Source organism: Squalius cephalus, assembly GCF_949319135.1.
Source record: "Squalius cephalus genome assembly, chromosome: 9".
NCBI classification, from domain to species: domain Eukaryota; kingdom Metazoa; phylum Chordata; class Actinopteri; order Cypriniformes; family Leuciscidae; genus Squalius; species Squalius cephalus.
Genome location: NC_137130.1, coordinates 5,510,130 through 5,532,593, shown reverse-complemented (window position 1 = coordinate 5,532,593; position 22,464 = coordinate 5,510,130). Strand labels below are relative to the sequence as shown.

The following is a 22,464-nucleotide window of genomic DNA, read 5'->3' as shown; positions in this document are numbered from 1 at the left end:
GTATATTAAAAAAGGAAACCATTATTTTAAATTGTAATAATATTTCACCATATAATTATAGGTAATAAATCATAAGAGTCTTCTTTCAAAAACATTAAAAATAGTAATGTTTCCAAACTTTTGACCGGCACTGTATATACAATTTACATGTATTTCAGAATGTCTTGTGTTTGATATTTCTCTCCTTTGCTTTAATAACAGCAGTGCTCTAGCTGACATGGACAACAGTTGATCTGATTCTTCGGTACATCTGATCTCTCTAGTATGTGGAGTGACTCCTGACGGCGGCTGTCCTGTGCCATGTTTCGGCTCCGGTCGCTTCGGGTCTGTTCCCGAAGGCTGTTTCACAGTGGGGTCGTCAGCCGTGACCAGCTTCTAGACCAGCTTCGGGCTTGCTCTGCTGAGGACCAGGTGTTCGATGTGGTGGGCCGGAACAAAGCCAAGCTGTCCGTGAACCATGTGAGCTGCGCTATTGGACTGCTGTGGCAGTTTCAACGGGACCGGCCACAGATGCTCAGGACATTTGAGTTCGTCCAGAATCACCCGCAGTTCCTGACGCTTCGAGTTCTGGCTGAAAACAAGATCAGCCTCTTGGATGACAGTTCAGTGGTGAAAATGCTTTATGATGTGCTCAGGTACAGCGTGAAAATGTGCAAAACCTTGTGTTTAGCCTACCTAGATAGTATTATACGGTCAGAAGTTTGGAATAATTAAGTTTTTTTTTTTTTAATCTTTATGAAAGAAGTCTCTTTTGCTCACCAAGGCTGCATTATATTATTAAAAATACAGTTAAAATAATAATATTGAAAGGTAAAATGTAATTTATTCCTGTGATCAAAGCTGAATTTTCAGTTACTCCAGTCTTCATTGTCACATGATCCTTCAGAAATCATTCTAATATGATGATTTGCTGCTCAAGATTTTTTTTATTATTATTATTATCAATGTTGTAAACAGTTGTGCTGCTTAATATTTCTGTGGAAACTGTGATTCACTACCATTCAAAAGTTTAGGGTAAGTGAGATTTAACAAAAAAAGAGTTACAAAATTAATACTTTTATTCAACAAGAATGGATTAAATTGATGAAAAGTGACAGTAAAGACATTTATAATGTTACAAAAGATTTATATTTCAAATAAATGCGGAAGGATCCTTAAAAAAATTTCCTCACAAATATAAAGCAGCAAAAACAAAATAATTTGAAATATTATTAATACTGTGATGCATTGCATTGGACAGAAAAAGTTATTTTAACGTAGCAGACAAATGTAGAGAAATGTTGATCAGAATAAATTCTGATTACATTTTTTTTTTTAACCAGTATTATTGTATGCAATGTATTTTATGCTTAAAGTGTTGTGTCATTAATTTTGCAACATGCTAACACCAAACTCACTTATGAATCAAAAAGTTTTCTAAGCATTCGGTCGCTTATGAAGGTTCTATTGCAGTTCTATTTTCATCTATGTAGGTTCTGGAACAGAGCCATTGTCAAAACTACAATGTAAATATAGTGTCTTAATTAATTATTTGTGGGAATATAGCCATATTTTGATTGCATTGGTCTTGTTTTGCAGGCTTAAAGTAGAACATCACGACTCTCTTGTGCAGCACTTGGTGACAGAGGCTTGGACCCGACTGGAGAGGTACATGAAACATCTCATAACTGCAACCACTTCAGTGAGAGTTTGGTGATTGCCAATGGCATGATTGGAAGTGCCTTGGTTCTGGAAGTATTTTTCCCATTCATTCTTTTTCCATAGGAATTTTAAAAAGTCTTTGTTAAATAAGCCATGATGACCCAAAACATCCAGCTAGGAGGTGAACCACAACATTTCAAACTTTGATTTCAGGCAAAAAAGTATTTTTTAAAATTGGACAGAAAGACAAAGATACAAGACTGTCATTGCAAATTACATAATTAAAATAAATAAATAGTTAAAATAAACAACTGATTTAGAGGTGTTGATTGTAATATATATATATTATAATTACATGACTAACATGTCAACTTTGTGGACTATATGTAAACATCTTTTATGCAAAATAACGTGCATTTTGTATGATCCTCTTATTTTCTTATATTAATTAACATTTTGCAGACCCTGCAAAATATATATACACACACACACACACACACACACACACACGATCATAGGGAAGACTGACTGGGTGGGCGCTAAATAGTTATTTTGGTATGATTTGCTGTTTCAGTCCTCTGATTGGTGGAGACTTCTGCAGAATCATATAGTTTTATACCAGGAATTCTGCTGTTAAAAATGATTAATTAAAAAATAAGTTGGAAAAAATGCAGCATAGCTTATACCATTGACTAACAGCCTTGTAGCTCACAGTAAGTCTGTCTTTAAAGATTTACGAGCTATTGTTAAAAATCAGTTGTTGTACTCTAATGCAGATGTGATGTGGATACTGTAAGTGCTGCAGCAACAAAGTTTAAAAAAAGTTTAATTCTATGCAAATGAGCAGCAACATTCAATGTCCTGTTGCACAGTCCACCAGCACCCATGATTCGCCCCATAAAAGTTTGCTTTCTGTGCTTCACAGATTCCAGATGAAAACACTTTCAAAGTTTGCGGTTTGCCTGAGTGATCAGTTCCTGCAGCACAGCCCTCTGATGGGGCAGATTACTCACATAGTGAGTCAGAGACTGGACTCCATTCAAGACGCCAGGTGTGTTTTTAACCATCAAACACCTTAAAGGTGTAGTGCACTATGGCAAGCCGTTTTAGCTTAAATTGTACCCAGCGTTACTCGTCATAATTGCATTTTTACTAGTAAGAATTCAATTAGAGAGCTCTACAATTCATTTCTAGTAGCATTTCCAATTAGAGAGCTCTCTTATTCAATTATTACTAGTAAGAATTACAATTACAAAGCTCTCTAATTCAATTCTTACTAGTAACAATTACAATTAGAGAGCTCTACAAATGAATTTTTACTAGCCATATGTCTCCATTGACTTCCATTCATTTTTAATTACGGAGCTCTACAATTGAATTGTTACTAGTAAGAATGCAATTGCAGAGCTCTTTAATTCAATTACAGAGCTCTGCAATTATTCATATCTTTAATTCATTTTTTTACTAGTAACAATTCATTTGTAGAGCTCTCTAATTGGAATTGTTACTAGTAAGAATTGAATTAGAGAGCTCTGTAAATGTAATTCTTACTAGTAATAATTGAATAAGAGAGCTCTCTAATTGTAATTGCTACTAGTAAGAATTGAGTTGTAGAGCTCTCAAATTTAATTCTTACTAGTAAAAATGCAATTACGACGAGTAACGCTGGGTACAATTTAAGCTAAAACGGCTTGCCATAGTGCACCCGAAAATAAGTGTATTTACACATGTCCTCCTTACAGAGTGCTCACACCCTTGATGATCAGTATTTTTGCCCTGGTGTCGCCACAACTGCGGGACGCGCTGCTTACAAAAGCGGACACCCTTCTGGACAAAATGGACCCGTTTCAATTCAACAACCCCAGAAGGGTGGTGCAGTTCCTCCGAAACGTCAAATATATCCACCTACCTCTCCTGGAGAAATGCAACCAGCTTCTCGTGCAGAACGTGGCCCATCTGGACGCAGAGCACATCAATATCACGTTGGGAATGTATCAGTCATTGCAGTACAATAACTCTGATTTCAGAGTGGCTGCGAGACAGAGACTCATGGAGCTGGTGGACACAAGCACTGATCCTGCCACTTTCACCAAACTCTTCGCTTCTCTTGGACCAATGGCAGGACAAGGTGTCAGAGAGGGGTGAGTAAGGGAAAGCATCCCTTATTCTTTTATTTACGTACTTTTGTTTTATATCAGTGCTATTTTAGTGTCATTTATATACTGTACTATGGAAGCTTGTTCCTGCCATGGAATAAAAAATAAAGAAGGTAATTGCGACTTTTTATCTGTGCAAATGCTAGTTTACAGTATTTCTGACTTTATTTCTCATATGTTCATATGTTGTTCAGACCAATTCCTCTGACTTTTGACCTCATCTCTGTATAATAGAGTGCAACAGGGACTGTTTTTTCCATAGGGATTTGAATCAAAGTGTTTTAAGCCATGAACCACCAGACCAATCAGTTCTGAGATGAATTTCCGCTGTATGTTTTGATTGGTTTGATTGGTCTTGCAGGTTAGAGAGTACTGCGCTGCTATTGGCTGATGAGCTGAATCCCCAGCAGGCTTTAGGAGTGTTGGAGTCAATGGAGGAGATGCAATGCAGGAACCTTCAGTTGATAAACAAGTAAGACGAGTTATCTGCATTACATCCACATGTCAGAACTTAATAGACATATCACAGTTAGGGGTCGGTGAAATCATTAAATTTTTTGTCTCTGCAATAATAAAAAAAAATGTGATAATAATTTTTTTTTTTTTACACTACTGTTCAAAAGTTTGGGGTCAGTTAAAAAAAGAAGAAGAAATTAATATTTTTTTTCAGTAAGGATGCATGAAATTGATCAAAAGTGACAGTAAAGACATTTAAGCCCCTTTCACACAGAGATTCCGGAAAATACACGGATAAAGTGACCCGGGATTTGACCCGGTTTCGTTTGATTTTGGTTCATTCACACTGCCAGTGACACACAACCCGTAAAGACACGTGACATCGATGTCATTTGTAATGTCTCAGCAGCGTCTTAAGTTTGCTTATGAGCTGTGATTTCTCTCTCGAGAAACCACGCTTGTGCATTTTTTTCTCTGATTCGATCATAAACTTGCGCATAAACACGGCAATGTTACTAGGTCCCCAACCCGGCACCGATGCCGGCATCAATCCCGGGTCGTGTTTGCGTTCACACAGAAGGCGTTCTGGAAATTTGCCGGGATCGTCGCGCTGTGTGAAAGGGGCTTTACATTGTTATAAAAGTTGGAGTAATGATGCTGAAATCCAGCTTTGCATCACATCAAAATAATCTTAATGACCCTAAACTTTTAAACTATATTGTGTATAATTTACACACACACACACACACACACACAATACACAAAGGTATTTCAGACTTGTTTTTACCCCTAAGCAAAGAAAGTAAAATAGCTTCGCTGTGAGTACATCACAAAATAACTTTGACGTCAACTGTGCATTTATGTATAAGGTTCATAACTTCATTAAAACAATATTTGAACTTCTTAACCTTAGACCTATTGATTATTTCACATATTCTGGTTTGACATCAGCGTCGGACAGACGTTGGATTTTGGTTGGAAATGAAAGTCGGGTTGACGTCAGAACCTGATTTTCATTTTCAACCACAAGACAACGCATGTCCAACGTTGGAGATTAACGTCAATCTGGCGTTGGATTCTGACATCAACCTGATTTTCATTTGTTGGGTTTGGTCTTCTAAACTAACTAACTATAAAAAAGCCAGTCTGCAAAGGCTGCAAGTGGCCTACAATGATGCTTGTCGTCTGCTTTTAAAGTGACCAAGATGGACAAGTGCGAGTGAAATGTTTTGTCACACTCTACAAGCAACTTTGCGAAAGTTAATGTATAGCTCTATCTGTAGGTTAAATAAATCTGAGAATGAAATAATTATGTCACTAACAAATATTAGATTTAGTGCAGTCCGCTATCAGTCCAAGCTGTGGAGGCACTGGTACAGCTGTCTTTTTAAAATGCCTATTTAAATTGTTGTTTCTTTTTATTTGGTGTGTGTGTGTCTCTTGTATCTATATTGGACCACGAGTCCGGGAATAAAGTTGAATTGAATTGAAGACCTTCCCATGTCTTTTCTGATAGGATGGCAGCAATACTCTTCAAGAATCTGGAGACATATCGTCCTGTGGAAATCGCTCGAATTACTCAAAATCTCATCCTGCTCCACTGCCAGAATCCCGAGATCTTCTCCAGACTGAAAGCCAAACTGTTGCAGTGAGTGTTTCCAAAAACCAGAGAGCTGTCTCAGAGTCTTATAATTAAAGGGATAGTTCACACAGAATGTCAAATTCTCACATTATTTACTCCTCATTTTGTTTTGAACCTGTATGCTGTTATTTACACTGCGTTAAGATTTTTTTAAATGTTTTTCAAAGAAGCCTCTTATGCATATAAAATAATCTGATCAAAAATAAAAAAACAGTAAAAAGGATAATATTGTGAAATATTATTACAATTAATGTATCTTGTAAAATGTCATTTATTCCTGTGATGCAAAACTGAATTTTCAGCATCATTACTCCAGTCTTCAGTGTCACATGATCCTTCAGAAATCATTCTAATATACTGATTTGATGCTCAAGACATATTTATTATTATTATCAATGTTGAAAACAGTTGTGCTGGTTTATATTTCTTTGGAAACTGTGATAAAAAAAAAATCAAGATTCTTTGATGAACAGAAAGTTCAAAAGAACAGCATTTAACTTTTGTAATATTATAAATGCCTCCTTGTCGAATAAAACTTCTTTAAAAAAATGGAGTGATTGACTCTACAGGTAACACTTTTAACATTTGTTAACTAAATTATTTAACATGAACTAACAATGAAGAATCATTCTACAGAATTTATTAATACTATTTTCAACATTTAATAATTTTTAATCAAATGTTGTATCTATTACCATTAGTTGAACAATTGTATTTTATTAGCTAATATAAAAAAAAAAACGTTTTACTATTAAGTAATATTGCTCATTGTTACTTAATTTTAGTTAATGCATCATTTAATATTAATATAAAGGGTTAACACAATTAAATGATCTTATTTAACACATTTAACCAATATTGTTTTTCTGTCTTTGATTGTCACTCCTAGTTTCCAGCAGGGCAGTGTGTACCCGTACGAGGTGACCATGCTAACTAGGGTTCTGTCCATGCTTCCTTCTCGGCATCTCGACGAGGGCGTCCTTTCCCGTGTGGAAGCCGTGCTCCCGCAGTGCAACCTAAACAACCTCAACACTTACGCCATCGTCGTCGCCAAGTGGATTCGCAACGACCCCTCGTACCAGCACAACACCCCCAGCAAGTACGTCCGCCTGCTGCAGACCCTGAACCGCTGCGCGCACGAGCGGCTGCACAAGCTGGAGCATGTGGATGTGGTGCTGGAGGAAGTGAAGTACTTGTCGGGGGAGTGGTTTGATGAGATGCTGCTGGAGGAGTCTATGGTCACCTTGCAGAGACTGCTTCACCAGATATCCTGGACTAATGTGCATGAGGTGGCCGTTTACCTGACCAGGACTAACTACTTCTGTGCCGCGCTGCTGGACCGTATCGCTAGTGTGACGATTGGAAATATAGACAAGGTGGGAGTCATTTCAAGTGGTGTTTGAATGCATTTTCACTTGAATCAATTTAAAGGAGAACTCCGGTCAATTTTAACATTGAGCTCATTTTTTTGTACATTTGGAGTGCTGTCAATACAGAGAACAACGACAAAAATCGGTGTTGCCTACACCGTGTTATCCTCTTTTTAAAATTTGCACCCTGTTGACTTCAATGGGGCAAGTTTTAAACCTGCTTTTAGCCTCTTTACATCCTTGATGTGTCATTACAAGTGCACAGGTCATGTGAGTGATTCCTTCAGAGTGAACACGGGTCAATCTGACTGCAGTAGATGTGAAAGATATTAATAAAAATGATATTTATTTAGCCAGCGCTCATACCTGTATTTACATCCTGTTTTCGGTCAAAGTCCATAGTAAGTCCACTCGATTGTCGAGTTCACACGCATTGGTTTAGTACCTATGATCATGCGCGTGAACTCGACAATCGACTACTGTGGACTTCGACCGAAAACAGGATGTAAATACAGGTATGTGCGCTGGCTGAATAAACATCATTTTTATTCATATCTTTCACATCTACTGCAGTCAGATTGACCCGTGTTCACTCTGAAGGAATCACTCACATGACCTGTGCACTTGTAATGACACATCAAGGATGTTAAGAGGATAAAAGCAGGTTTAAAACTTGCCCCATTGAAGTCAACAGGGTGCAAATTTTAAAAAGAGGATAACACGGTGTAGGCAACACCGATTTTTGTCGTTGTTCTCTGTATTGACAGCACTCCAAATGTACAAAAAAATGAGCTCAATGTTAAAATTGACCGGAGTTCTCCTTTAATGCTCTCTTGTTGAAAAAAAGTTTTTGAAAAAAAAAAAACACATTTTTTTTACCCCAATCTATTAAATGGTAGTGTATCACGGTTTCCACTAACATTTTAAGCTCCACAACTGTTTTCAACATTGATAATAATAAGAAATGTTTCTTGAGTAGCGAATCCGCATATTAAAATGATTTCTGAAGGATCATGTGACACTGAAGACTGGAGTAATGATGCTGAAAATTCAGCTTTGCACCAGAAGAATAAATTACCTTTTAAATTATTTTAAAACAGAAAACAGTTATTTTAAATTGTAATAATATTTCACAATATTACTGTTTTACTGTATTTCGATCAAGTAAATGCATTTTTGGTGAACTTAAGAGACATTTTTGAAAAACATAAAGAAATCATTATTCCAAACTTTTGACACCAGTGTGTATGAGTAGATTTATTATTAAGGTTATATGAGGTTAACTTATAGAATGTATATATGGTTAATAATTATTTTTTTTTTTTATAATTTTGTTTTAGTATTGTTTATGTATTATTAGTATATATTAATATTTTCATCTATTGTTTATATTTTATTTCAGCTTTATTTCAATTAACTAAAAGGATTTTTAATAGTTATAATAGTTAAATTATAGTTAATAGTTAAATTATTTTAAAACAGAAAAGTTATTTTAAATTGTAATATTTCACAATATTACTCTTTTTACTGTATTTCGATCAGTAAATGCAGCTTTGGTGAACTTAAGAGACATTTTTGAAAAACATAAAAAAATCGTTATTTCAAACTTTTGACCGCCAGTGTATAAGTTGATTTATTATTAATTATTATTATTTATTATTATTTAATAATTTTGTTTTAGTATTGTTTATGTATTTTTGTAGTTTTCTGAAAAGTTTAAAAGTTTAAGTTTTTCATCTATTGTTTATATTTTATTTTATGTCAGCTTTATTTCAATTAACTAAAATTATTTTTTATAGTTTTAGTTAACAATAACAACAGATGTCACCAAATGTAAGTATTATTCAAATTTCTGGTGCTGAAAATTTATTTTGTACAGTGTTCTTCAGAAATATCATTAATTTCCCCCATAGAGAAAAATACATATAACATATAAAGATTTCAGGACAGATCTGCAATGAGCTCTGAGGTTGTTAAGCCATTAAATGTTTCTTTTGAAGCCATTGTTTACCACACAAAATATAGCGAAAAATATTATTTCAATATTTTCATTAGTCATTTGATGATATACATAAACTGCTGTACAAAAGTTTGGGGTCGGTATGATTTTTTCAAAACGTTTTTGAAAGAAGTCCCTTATGTTCACCACGGCTGCATTTATTTGATCAAAAACACAGTAAAAATGCTAATATTTTGATATATTATTACAATTTTAATATATTTTAAAATGTAATTTATTCAGCATCATTCCTCCAGTCTTCAGTGTTACATGATCCTTCAGAAATCAAATGCTGATTTGTTGCTCAAGAAACATTTTCTCTTGTTATTAATATGCAAAATACATCAGAACCATCTGTTATAAAACAAGTGTATGTCTGTCTCTTCCAAACAGATTCATTACTCTGCAACATACGCCACTTTGCTGCCTTTTGCTGTGCTAAATTATGACCCACCGATGGTGGAGGAGTTTTTTGATGCCTGCATTCGACATTTCACTCCATATATTAGTAAGATCCTTCCGCTGTGCATCAATAAATGAGTTGTTTCTAAACTTTAAGACACAAATTCGAACCTGTTCCTGCTGATTTGAAACAGGTTCCTTTGACCCTCACCTGCTGGTTCTCTTGGCGTACGCACTGGCTATGGCTGATTATTTCCCTGAGGAAGTGATCAGAGAGATCTTCAACGTGGACTTTCTTGCAAAGTTGGATGCCCATCTGGAAAGTATGTGTATTTTTGAGATTATATAATGTAAACAATTATATGATTAATGTATCTTGAAGGTCTGAAAGAGACATCTGCATATTTGGCCACTCCCACAAAACAGTGTTGGGAGTGAGTCCAGGGGCCGGTTTCACAAAGCTATTTTAGACCGGTCTATAGTGTTAGACAAGTCTAAAATTTGCTCATGTAGACTATTTTAATACAAGTTAGACTGTTTCACAAAAATAAAGACTGACTTAATTTAGACCAAAATTAGACACCTTACCCCCAGGCTAACTTAGGTCTAAGACTCTGTTACCTTGGCAACCAGCAGTAACAATCAGTTACATTACAAACAGCCAAAAGAAAAGGGAAAATGGCTCATTTCTTCTTGTTACTACATTCTCCGCTAAATTTCCCATGTAAAATGTCCTTGTAACTGTTATACTCCTCCAACAAACACATATTTTCCGCTGTGGTAAACTGCACAGAGCGATTGAATGCGCTTACTCGATCCGCCATGTTTTTTGTTTTGAAAAGTGTCTTATTTTACCCAGAATGCATTGCATTGTAGTCCTACTTAAGATAGTCAGAGTCTTTAAGTGCTTTGTGCAACGGTCTGATTTAGATGTCTATCTGAAGTCTGACTATCTACTATATCTAAGCCATAGTCAAAGTCTATCTTTGTGAAACCGGCCTCAGTGTTCCGTACACAGTATGGGTGTAACGGTACAAGAAAATGATGGTTCGGTACATAAGTCGGTTTTGAAGTCATGGTTCGATACATTTTCAGTCCAGCAGGGGGGAAAACAAACCATGTTTTTTTTTTATCATTAGGGTTCCCTTCCCATGAAATCAAAATGAAAGTTTTTTGGCTTTTAGTATGAATATGTTAGTTTTACTGTTATCTATGAGTTTGTGTGCTCCAAAACAATGACAAAATTCACATTTAGGAGATATAAGCATTCAAAACGTACAATCTCTCACTTCTGCCAATATGGATCAATGATTTGGATGAAATCATCACTCTGCACTTCAGCTTCTCATCAGATTTTCTGTCCAATCAAATGCTCTCTAGAATCTAGTGCGTCCCGCCGCCTTACATTATAAATAGACGCTGAAGCTGCGGTTAAAATCGGTCACTTGTTCACACATTTACTATTTTCTACATGGTGAATGGCACATAGTGCACTATATAGGGGATAGGGAACGATTCAGACAGTGTAAATATGCTTTCCATTGGGGCGAATGAAGTCTGGTTTCACGTTAGTGTCATGTGAACCTCCGCAGCGCACACACAGTCTGCTCTGGTCCAGAGACACGGCAGCACAGAGCGGATCGTATGCGCGAGTCGGCACGGACCAGAAAACGTCTCATTTGAATTCTGCACAGAAGGCTGTATTTTAAAGCCATATGGCGGAAATTAGTAGAAAACACAGTTGGAGATTAGGAGGAAACTGCTGCTTTCCCGAGCTCAACGGCTCTGTCTGAGCTGTGATATGAACAACCTGTGTTCACAACATCAAAGATTACTGATATAAACGATATTGACCCCGATATTGAAACGATATTGAAAAATTCACCCCCCTCACAGTTGTCATGAAGGGAAAAATAAGCTATATAGACCAAAGCCACTTTTTGCTCCAGGCTGTAAACGCGTTTTTTTCTGCTGTAAAGTTGGGCATTTTAACATGGGGGAGATGCAGATTTGACTCACTTCTGCACCCAGCCTCAAGTGGCCAGATGATGAATTGCCGTTTAATTCACTTCCGTGTTGGTTTCAAGAGAGAGACAGGGAGGTTGTAGACCATCCGGCTCCAAAAGTAATCCATCCGGCTCCAGGGGGATAAACGAAGGCCTTCTGAGGGTAATCCGTGCGGTTTTGTCATAAAAATATACATATTTAAAACTTTATAAATGAAAATAACTGGCTTCCGGCAACGGTCGACTCGCACGTTCACGGGAGATGGATGCCGGTGTATGACGTAGGCCATTGCCGGTGTTGTGCCGAATTTCGACTCCCTGCCAAATTATTACCCCCCTTGTTGAAGTCAGACCTGATTGCCTAATCCTAACCCCACCCCCACAACTAATCCTAAACCTACCAATACTAGGGGGGTAATAATTTAGCAGGAGTCAAAATTCGGCACGACACCGGACCGTTGTTACGACAAAACCGCACAGATTACCCTCAGAAGGCCTTCGTTTATCCCCCTGGAGCCGGATGGATTACTTTTGTGAAGGATGCATGCACATTTTTGGGACTTGAAGGAGGTGGACCCCATAACTTGACATTATAACCACTGAAAGATCTAAGACATTTTCTAAAATAACTGAAAATGTGTTCGTCTGAAAAATGATTGACATATGCATCTCGAGTGGCTTGAGGGTGAGCAAATCATGGGTTTAATATCATTTTTGGCCGAACTATCCCTTTAAAACAACACACGCGTACCAAACCGAAAGACCTGTACTGAAAACTAATGGTTGGAATATGTTTACCGTCTGCCTAATACACACACAGAACGATAGCTTAGGGGACTCCCGTATTTAAATGTGGTTGTCACTCATGAAACTTTACAAGTGTGTGTGTTTTTCCCCGCTGCTGACAGCTTTGCCGGATGCTCTGAACATGCGCATACGTCTGCGTCTCATGGAGCTGAATCGGGCCGTGTGTCTGGAGTGTCCTGAGTTCCAGGTGCCCTGGTTTCATGAGCGCTACTGTAAACGGCTGCAGAAGAGAGGTGAGCACACCGGAGATCCATCTGGAGATCCGGACTAGAATTGGATTGTAGAAATGCTAGAATTGGAGAGCAGTTCTTGTCTGAAAGCATTTGTGCTTTGTACACATTAATATTAATAATGGCTGTTCCATGTAGATAAAATAATTATTTCAATAATTTTAACCATTTGATAAGATTTGTACACTACTGTTCAAAAGTTTGGGGTCAGTAAGATTTAAAAATATATATTTTTTAAATAAATCTCTTATGTTTACCAAGGCTGCATTTATTTGATCAAAAATACAGGAAAAACAGTAATATTGTAAAATATTATTACAATTGAAAATAACTGTTTTCTATTTTAATATATTTTAAAATATAATTTATTCCTGCGATGCAAAGCTGAATTATCAGCATCTCTACTCTAGTCTTCAGTGTCTTCAGAAATCATTCTAATAGGATGATTTGCTGCTCAAGAAACATTTCTGATAATTACTAATGTTAAAAACTGCTTCATATTTTTTGTGTAAACCATGATGCAGTTTAATGCTTCCTTGCTGGAAACAAATATTAATTTCTTTTTAAAAAAATGTACTGACCCCAAACCTTTGAACAGTGTATATATCAATATTTATGTACTTTGAAATAACCTTTTTTTTTTTTTTTTTTTTTTTTTTTTAAGAAAGCATAATTGTAGTCAAATAGATTGAAATGTTTAATGTAAGAACTACATTTTTCAAATAATTGAAGAATGTTTTTCTGACTGCAGCCAACAGCTCCATTAGTCCAATTCAGCAGCAGATCCATAAGATGCTCGGAGACGTCCTGGGTGGGATCAACTGTGCTAAAGTCGGAGTGCTGACTCCATACTTCTATACTGTCGGTGAGTTTTAAACTAGCGTTACAAGTAAAATAGTCCACATTATTTATTCCTAACATTGTTGATATATATATATATATATATACAGTATGTGTGTGTGTGTGTATATATATATATATCAATATCTGCTCAATACAATTGACATCTTCACCCTTTATTCAGATAGTATTAAGAAATTGTTGCAGATTTTGTAAGCATATTGAGTAGTTGTCCTTGGGGTCAATTGTTTGATTTGTAATAATAACGCAATGAAACGTGCCAAATTGCAGAGTTAATATTTGGCTAGGTTGTCATACACAGTAATTATGAACACATTCAAAAACAAGAGAGAACCAATAGAATATTAATAACTGATTATGAATGCTTTTTCCTGTGAGCTTTTTGTTTTTCTATGGGGTTTTTTGTGGCTAAAAATAAAACCTGTAGCTGTAGTTAGTTATCCTTTTCTACCAAATATATTTTTTGTCAGATTGTACCTTAACCAAGTTTAGTATTTTGTTCTTTGTCTCATATTTAAAATATTTTAAAAATATAAAATATTTTCCCCATCCTTTGATGGTTTAATTTAACTTTAATTGAAACAAATCCGGGCATTGCTTTTGGCTTTTATGAATATAAAGGTTTAAGGTCCAACATCTATTTTAACTGAAAAACGTTTTTTATTTACATTTTTTATTTTATATTTCATTCTGTTTTATGTTATAAAATGTTATGTTTTATTTTATATATATATATATATATATATATATTTTTTTTTTATTGTTATCTATCTATCTATCTATCTTATATATATATATATATATATATATATATATATATATATATATATATATATATATATATATATATATATATATATGTTATCCATGTTATTTCCATGCTTAAGCATTATCTTGTCAGTATTTTACCTGTCAGTATGATTTGTCTAGTTGTGGGGTGTTATGTACCATTAAATACTATGAGTTGAATTGATTTACTCTCCGATCCATTGTAATATGTCATTGACTAAAAAACATTTGCAGACATACAGTGGTACAGGATGACAGTCCTAGATACAGCATTGCTGTCTCTGTAGGCTCATGAAAACTGTCATGTTTTTGTCATCAGATTTTGAACTTGTCCTGGATCGTCATCTTCAGCCGGTACCGTACAGCGAGCCGAGTCGGCTGCAGGTCAGCGAGAACGGAAACGTTCACTGGCAGTCTGTGTCGGCAGACATAGAGAGGACGGAGCTGCCGCCAGGAGCTCGCCGGTATGTTATGCTTCAATGTGCAAAACTACACGTAATATTCAGACGGAATATGTGACCCTCGACCACAAAACCAGTCACATGGGTCAATTTTTTTAAATTGAGATGTACTGTATACATCATATGAAAGCTGAATAAATAAGCTTTCCATTGATGTGTGGTTTGTTAGGATAAGACAATATTTGGCCGAGATACAACTATTGAAAATCTGGAATCTGAGGGTGCAAAAAAATCTAAACATTGAGAAAATCTCCTTTAAAGTTGTCCATTTATGTGCACGATTGTGCTGCATTCACTCACAAAAATAAATGTTTTATATATTTACGGTAGGAAATTTACTAAATATCTTCATGGAACATGATCTTAATATCCTAATGATTTTTGGCGTAAAAGAAAAATCGATAATTTTGACCCATACAATGTATTGTTGGCTATTGCCACAAATGGACATGTGACTGGTTTTATGGTCCAGGGTCACATATAATTCTCCCTGCTCCTTCATCCGTCTAGCATTGCCTTGGATTTCTTGGACTCCAAATCCTTCTGCAAAAATTCCCGGCACATGAAAGGGGAGGCCATGATGAAGAAAAGACATCTTGAGATTTTAGGATATCAAGTATTACAGGTCAGTAGAAAGATATAATATTTGACACACATACTTGATAAAAGTGTGTTTTAGCTGATAATATGCATTTCTACAGATTCCCCACTTTGAATGGAACTCAATGGAGCTTTCCACAGAAGAGGCATGGAAAGAATATCTGAGGAAGAAGATATTTACAGAGTTGCCCTGAGACATTATCTAAACTGGATGTTGTGCAATCAGCGGGAGACACTATGGATTGTACTTCAGGTTATCCTTCATTAGAGCTGCAAGATAGCACTGCAAAGTTATATGAATTGCTCATTTTTTTCTAAATGACTCCATGTCACTATTTTCATTAACAAAGTAGAAATGCTTACCTGTTTGCCTTTAAATGTGTATTTATTATGCATTTTATATAAAAGAGATGTATATGGAAAAAAATAAAGTAAATTTAATTTTGACATCCGATGTTTTCCTCAACTTCACCACATTTACAACAGAACCCAACATTAATATAAATCATAGGTCATTTTTATGTTGAAGGTCAACATGAAATACCATTTGCTACCATTTTACCTCCGTTATGAAGAGTGATGGATGATTTGTAATGTCAGCCTAAAAGGAACATTTTGTTACATTTTGATTAAAACATATAAAGACTGGGAATGTGCATTAACTCTTTCCCTGCCATTGACAATTTTCCGGCAAGCCATGTTTTCACTGTATGTGAGTAGGGGACTATAAGTTTTGTGTGGTTTATGCTACTTTAAAATATAGTTACAGTTTGTTATTGGATACAATCAATGACAGTGATGATGTTTTTAAAGTTTAGGCATCTTTGCTGAATTTAGTCTCATAGAAACACAAGAGGCGCCGGCAGCATATCGCATCTCCTGTATCATTCCAGCCCACTGTTTCTTGTCCTCCTCATACCTGTCAAAAAAAGAGCGGTTTTAGATTTAGTCCCAGTTAGAATGATTCATTACCAGATAAAAGTTTAAATAAACTTGTTTAATTAAATCATAATTTTTGTGATTTTAAACATTTTACAGTACCGTTTAAAAGTTTGGGGGTCATTTATTATGCTCACCAAGGCTATTTTCTATTTGAATATCTTTTAAAATCTCATTTATATCTGTGATCAAAGCTGAATTTTCAGCATCATTACTCCAGTCTTCAGTGTCACATGATCCTTCAGAAATCATTCTAATATGATGATTTGCTGCTCAAGAAACATATCTGATTATTGTCAATGTTGTGCTGCTTAATTTTGTGGAAAACAGGATACAATTAATTTGAATAGAACTTTCAAAAGAACACTATTTATTCGAATTAGAAATCTTTTGTAGCATTATAAATATCTTTACTGTCACTTTTGATCAATTCAGTGTGTACTTGTTGAATAAAAGAGAAAACAAAATCTTGCTGAACCCAAACTTTTGAACAGTATGAAGGAAGGCTTAAAGGAATAGTTCACTCAAAAGTGAAAATTATCCCAACTAGCTGTATATGACTTTATTCTTTCAGACGAACACAATCAGAGTTATTATTATAATAAATAATATCCTGTATCTTCCCAGCTTTGTAATGGCATTGAATAGCACACAAGTTTTTGAAGCTCCAAAAACAGCATCCATCATAAAATAAATCTATACGACTCCAGTGGGTTAATAAATGCGAAGAGAAGCAATGGGTTTAATTCAACTATAATCGCCAGCTTCTGGCAACGGCCGTACGCGCATTCTTTGGGTGAACTGTTCCTTTAAAGATGAGATGTGTGTCAGAAGAACACTTACTGCCAGATGTCTGTGATTTCTGACGGGATGCACTGTTTGTCATCGTTCTCCTTCACAGTGAATCCACCCACCACGTACAGCACTCCGGCAGAACTGACCACATTCACAGAGCTTCTCTCCTGAGAAAACTCAGGGAACGCCTCCCATCTATTGGGGAAAACAACATGGTTTTAACTGATTCTGATAGATTTGTAGAGGATAACATCTGCTATATCCCATAAGATAAATGCCACAATATCTCAAACCTTTTAAATAATTTAACTACTCATTTTTGTTATTGTTATTCACCTCTTTAATAATTTTTTTTTTTTTTCAAATAAAACATGTTTTCTTGGAAATATTGTTTTAATTGGTGACCATTTTATAGGTTTGCCCTCTAATCCCAGCAAACAGAACGTTCCCCTAATGTTAGTATTTGGTTCCCGTTTGGTTTCGCTTTTTATTTTATTTTTTTGAGAACCAAATAATAACGTTCTAGGAATGTTCTTTTTAGTGTTTTTTTTTTTTTTTTTTTTGGGCAAACACAAAATAATGTTCCCAGAACATCACAGGAGGGTTATTTTTAAAAAACCTAAAAATAACTTATACAGAACGTCCCCTAATGGTTATTTTTAGGTTATTATTTAATACCCGTTAAATAAGGTTACAGCGAGGTAATGATATCGGAGTAAAGAGATTAGGGGAATACCTGAGAACGTTAGAATAACGTTAGGAGAACATTAAAGTAATGTCAAGTAACCAGAAACTAACGTTCTATTTCTGTTAAGAAAACTTTCCTTTCTAGCCCAAAAACAACCCTTAAAAAAAAATTACGTTTTGGGAACCAAAAACTAACATTCAGGGAACGTTCTCGAAACCAAAAATTGTTGGCTGGGATTTTATTTTTCAATCCTGTCAATCGATGTAATATCACTTTAACAAAAGCCAGTTCCACATCATCCTCCAGGAAGTGACTTTATTTTGGAGGGAAAACAATGGCTCAAATCAGAAAGTGTTATCAATAGATTTGCAGAATTCTGTAATGTTTTGAGGTGTTAAATGTTATGACTGTAAACCCGAATAAGTTAGCAGAACTCAAAAAATTTAAGGCAATCGATTGCCTCAATTTTTTTAAGTTTTGAAATTCAAAGTTTAAGTAAGCAGAACTGGCAGATTTTAAGTTTGTACTTAAACATTTCAAGTTAAGAACAATTAAAATCAGAGTACACTATTTCATACATTTAACTTAAAACCTTCATGTAATCTCAATGTGAACACTTTCCTTAGTATTAACTTATAGTTTTAACAGGCTAGTTTGTTAACATACTATTATGTTATCATGCTAACAATAGTATGTTATACAGCACTTGCTGCATGAGTGCAACAATATAAAATTTTTATTTGCTCTCAAATCAAGACGCATGCACCACTCGTCACCATGATGGTAACTATCCTAAAACCAACATTAACAGAAATTCTTCTAAATTAGCAGAACAAAACATTAATCAATACTTAATCTCCCACTTAACATTAATCTTGCACAAAAAAACAAACATTATATTACACTTAATTTTAGCATTTACTCTCCCATTCAAGTGCCATCGGCAAAGCATGCTGGGAAATAGACATCCCAGCCGTTTCAGTTAAACTTAAGTTTGTTTAAATTAAAATAAATAATTTCATAAAACTCAAAACAATGAAACAGTTCAGTTTACTTAAAATATATCAGTTCTGTGAACTTTAAAGAAAAAGAAAGTGCTAAATACTCATAAAAGTTAATTTGACTGAACTAATTAGTTTAATTTAAGTTTGTCCTACTCAAACCAATTCATTATTTTGAGCGTTAGGGTTTACAGATAATGTCAGTATTTCAAAATATAGATGAAAAAAAATTGCAAGCTAACTTTTAATCCTTCACTGAGCACTGGCTAACTTTAGCTTTAATTTAGTGCATCTTTAAGCCTTTTTAAAAATGTGTTTCAGGATTAAATATCAATAAAAACAACTATTAATACGTACTTGTTTGTTGAAAAGTCATACGCTTCACAAGAGGCTAAAAGGCCATCTTCATTGACTCCTCCAACCACAATGATCTTTCCTTTGTGGACGGCCACTCCAAACATGGACCTGGGTGTCTTCATGGCTGCCAGCTCTTTCCATTCGGACTTCTTGTGGTTGTACACAAACATCTTGTTGATGGTTTTACTATTCCAGAGATCAAAACAAGCAATGACACTTTATCTCAGGCTTTTATTTTGTATTTAAGCTCATCTTAACTCAAATTTGACTTACTTTTCATCCGTCTTTCCTCCTATGCAGTACACCAGTCCGTTCTGTGAGATCACACTGTGACCGTGGATTCTTAAGGGCAGTTTTTTGGTCTCCAGCCACTTCATCTTACTGCCGAGAACAGCGAAATATAATTCGTTTTTTGGTTTATGCATGAAGCAGAAAATGTAGAAGATGTTGTACTTACTCAACATCATAACACAGCACTGAGTCCAGAGACTCGCTGGTCTGCAGGTCTTTACCAGCAACTGCAAACAAGAAGTTTTCAAACTCGCCCATGGCGAACAGACACCTGGGCGATGGCATCGGTGGCAGGGCAATCCAGTTTGGAGAATGAGTGTCCAGCTGAAGAAAATGGATGATTTAAAATGACTTACAAATGTAAATAATTTCCATTCTATTCTCCCTGGTGACACATAACGCCTTTCCACCTAATTCCAATTCCTAGAAATATAAAGTCACGCAATTGAATGAATAGTTCACCGTTACATCATTTACTAACCCTCATGTCATTCCAAACCACTATAGAACACAAAAATGGGATTTTCACACTAGAAAATGTTAATCCAGAGTCATTCTGAACTAAAACTAAAACCTTTTTTTGTTTTTTGAAATAAAATAAACAATAACAAAATCAAATAAAATATTAAGGCAACATTTCTCATTTTCATTTTAGTTTAACTTGATGTACTGAAATAACTAATACTAAACTATAGACATAAAAAAAAAATACTAAAACTTTAGCTAAAATGTACGGAAGCGTATTGCATTCACTTGAGGGAAAAAAATCTACTCTGTTTTTCTGAATTAATGAGTTAATTATCTCAGAATTACGAGATAATTTTTCATGAAAAAAATATTTTATTCTGTTTTTCTGAATTAACGAGTTAATTATCTCAGAATTATGAGATCATTTTTAATTTTAAAAAATTTGCTCTGTTTTTCTGAATTAATGACTTAATTATCTCATAATTCTGAGATAATTAACTCAATAATTCAGAAAAACAGAGCAAAAACTTTTATTCATGAAAAATGATCTCGTAATTCTGAGATAATTAACTCGTTAATTCAGAAAAACAGAATAAAATATTTTTTTATGAAAAATTATCTCATAATTCTGAGATAATTAAGTCATTAATTCAGAAAAACAGAGCAAAAACTTTTTATTGATGAAAAATGATCTCGTAATTCTGAGATAATTAAGTCATTAATTCAGAAAAACAGAGCAAAAACTTTTTTTCCATGAAAAATCATCTTGTAATTCTGAGATAATTAACTCGTTAATTCAGAAAAACAGAGTCGATTTTTTTTCCTCAAGTGAATGCAATACGCTTCCGTAAAAATGAAACTGGAATATATGAAAATAAAATAAATTCAAATATATACATTTATAAAATTATATATATATAATATATATATATATATATATATATATATATATATATATATATATATATTGTTTCATAGATTTTGCGCACTACATTTGTAAATCCTGGGATAAAATTATTATTAAAATTCGGCCAGAAAATATATATTGGATAAATAACATTCTTATTGGTCTTCCTCTGATGAATATGAATATTTAATATGGTTGCATGAATATTATATAATGTTTTATATATAATGAGGCGAGCCTGTGCATATTCTGTGAGTTTGTAAGTACCCGGGGTTAAAAGCAGTTCTAACTCCCATCTCGATTCTTCTTGATTGTGTGTAAAAAAAATAAAAACTAGATTTCCTGCAAGATACCTTCATTATTGTTACAACTAGAACGAGACAGTTGTGAAACGACTATTATACAATAAATGAGTGTCTTAACCTGATAGAAATAGCTCTGCAGTGGTGAATCCTCGTCTTCCTCATCCACAAACAGCCCTCCCACAACGTAGAGCAGGTTCTTCTTAGACGTAATGCTAACGTGGTTTCGCGGGATCTGCTCTGCCATCGCTGCTAGGAAGCATTCGTTTTCATTAGCATCATAGGCCACGGCCGCCGTGTCATTTATCATCAGTATGAGATCCCTGGTGAACATCCCCAACCGCTTGCTGTCATTCAGATAACCGGGCAATTTATTTTCCCCTTCTTCTCCTTCGCCTTTCGCGCCCTCCTTCATTTTTGGAAGTTTTCCAGCAAAAGCCTCATTGACGATCTTCAGCTTCTTGAGGAGCTCAGGGTCGGCCTTGACGATGTCATCCTTTTCCACTTTCTCCTTGAAGTATTTCTCCGGCAGAAGTCGGAAGCGGATGTGCTCGAAGGCATCTCCCAAAGCTATTGCCCGGGTCTCCTTGTTCTTCCGGACCCATTTCATCAAGAGCTCGTACACGACCTCTTCTTTTTCCACGTTCAGAGAATCGCACCCGATGATGGCGAACAGCTCGGGACCGGTGAACTCAAGAAAGTCCTCATCCTTGGACAAAGTCTCAAAACGCTCCGCTATGAAGTCCCTAGCGGACACAGCGAGCCGTGGGCAGTCCAAAACCAGTCCCATTCTGAAGATGGCCAAGCAGTTTCCCAAAGACAGCTTGTTTTGTAGATAGTTGACGCAAATGGTGAAAACGGATGGGATCTGAAACCTGTTGGCGACTGCGAAGATGTCTTGCACGTTATCATCTGTGATTTCGATGTCTGCAGAGTAGAGATAGTGCACAATCATTTCCATAATGGCAGGATCCACGTTCTCCAGCACTACTTCCTTGCTGGAGTCTTTCTTCTCAACCCCGTCCTCAGTGAAGTACAGCTCTCGGAAGTACGGGCTGCACGCTGCCATTATGAGTTTGTGGCAGGGAAGACTCCGATCTCCAACCTTTAGAAAACAATCCACAAACTTGTTCTCCTTCAGAAGTTCCTTTAACCCATCCTGGAGAAGAGTGCTCTGAAAGAGCCTCAGGTCATCCTTTATTCTCATTGGTTCCATCTCAAAGCTTGCAGGTCTCGAAGAGGATGCGGTACTTCCTCTCGTCTTGCCGTCTCAAGTGTAAGAGGCTGAAATAACAC

General features: G+C 35.5%; 2 protein-coding genes across 4 annotated transcripts in view; one reads left to right on the top strand and one right to left on the bottom strand.

Moving 5' to 3' along the window:
* Positions 1 to 15,866, top strand: part of fastkd1 (FAST kinase domains 1) — a 17,231-nt gene extending 1,365 nt beyond the window's left edge. The window contains exons 2-15 of one of the 3 annotated variants that reach the window (XM_079880474.1): positions 202 to 635; positions 1,579 to 1,647; positions 2,567 to 2,692; positions 3,384 to 3,782; positions 4,159 to 4,269; positions 5,770 to 5,901; positions 6,785 to 7,271; positions 9,658 to 9,772; positions 9,861 to 9,989; positions 12,581 to 12,712; positions 13,461 to 13,574; positions 14,679 to 14,823; positions 15,331 to 15,445; positions 15,522 to 15,866. In XM_079880474.1, coding sequence (XP_079736600.1) covers positions 301 to 635; positions 1,579 to 1,647; positions 2,567 to 2,692; positions 3,384 to 3,782; positions 4,159 to 4,269; positions 5,770 to 5,901; positions 6,785 to 7,271; positions 9,658 to 9,772; positions 9,861 to 9,989; positions 12,581 to 12,712; positions 13,461 to 13,574; positions 14,679 to 14,823; positions 15,331 to 15,445; positions 15,522 to 15,614 — 2,502 coding nt within the window. In that variant the 5' untranslated portion in view covers positions 202 to 300 and the 3' untranslated portion in view covers positions 15,615 to 15,866. The remainder of the gene's footprint in view (positions 1 to 201; positions 636 to 1,578; positions 1,648 to 2,566; positions 2,693 to 3,383; positions 3,783 to 4,158; positions 4,270 to 5,769; positions 5,902 to 6,784; positions 7,272 to 9,657; positions 9,773 to 9,860; positions 9,990 to 12,580; positions 12,713 to 13,460; positions 13,575 to 14,678; positions 14,824 to 15,330; positions 15,446 to 15,521) is intronic. The other 2 variants (XM_079880476.1, XM_079880475.1) reach the window with 2 other exon arrangements.
* klhl41a (kelch-like family member 41a) lies at positions 15,838 to 22,464 on the bottom strand. Its single transcript, XM_079880477.1, has 6 exons — positions 21,290 to 22,464; positions 19,658 to 19,815; positions 19,474 to 19,581; positions 19,201 to 19,386; positions 17,203 to 17,349; positions 15,838 to 16,339 (listed from the first exon to the last, which is right to left on the bottom strand). The coding sequence occupies exons 1-6, from the start codon at positions 22,382 to 22,384 to the stop codon at positions 16,228 to 16,230; spliced, it is 1,806 nt and encodes a 601-aa protein (XP_079736603.1). The 5' UTR covers positions 22,385 to 22,464; the 3' UTR covers positions 15,838 to 16,227.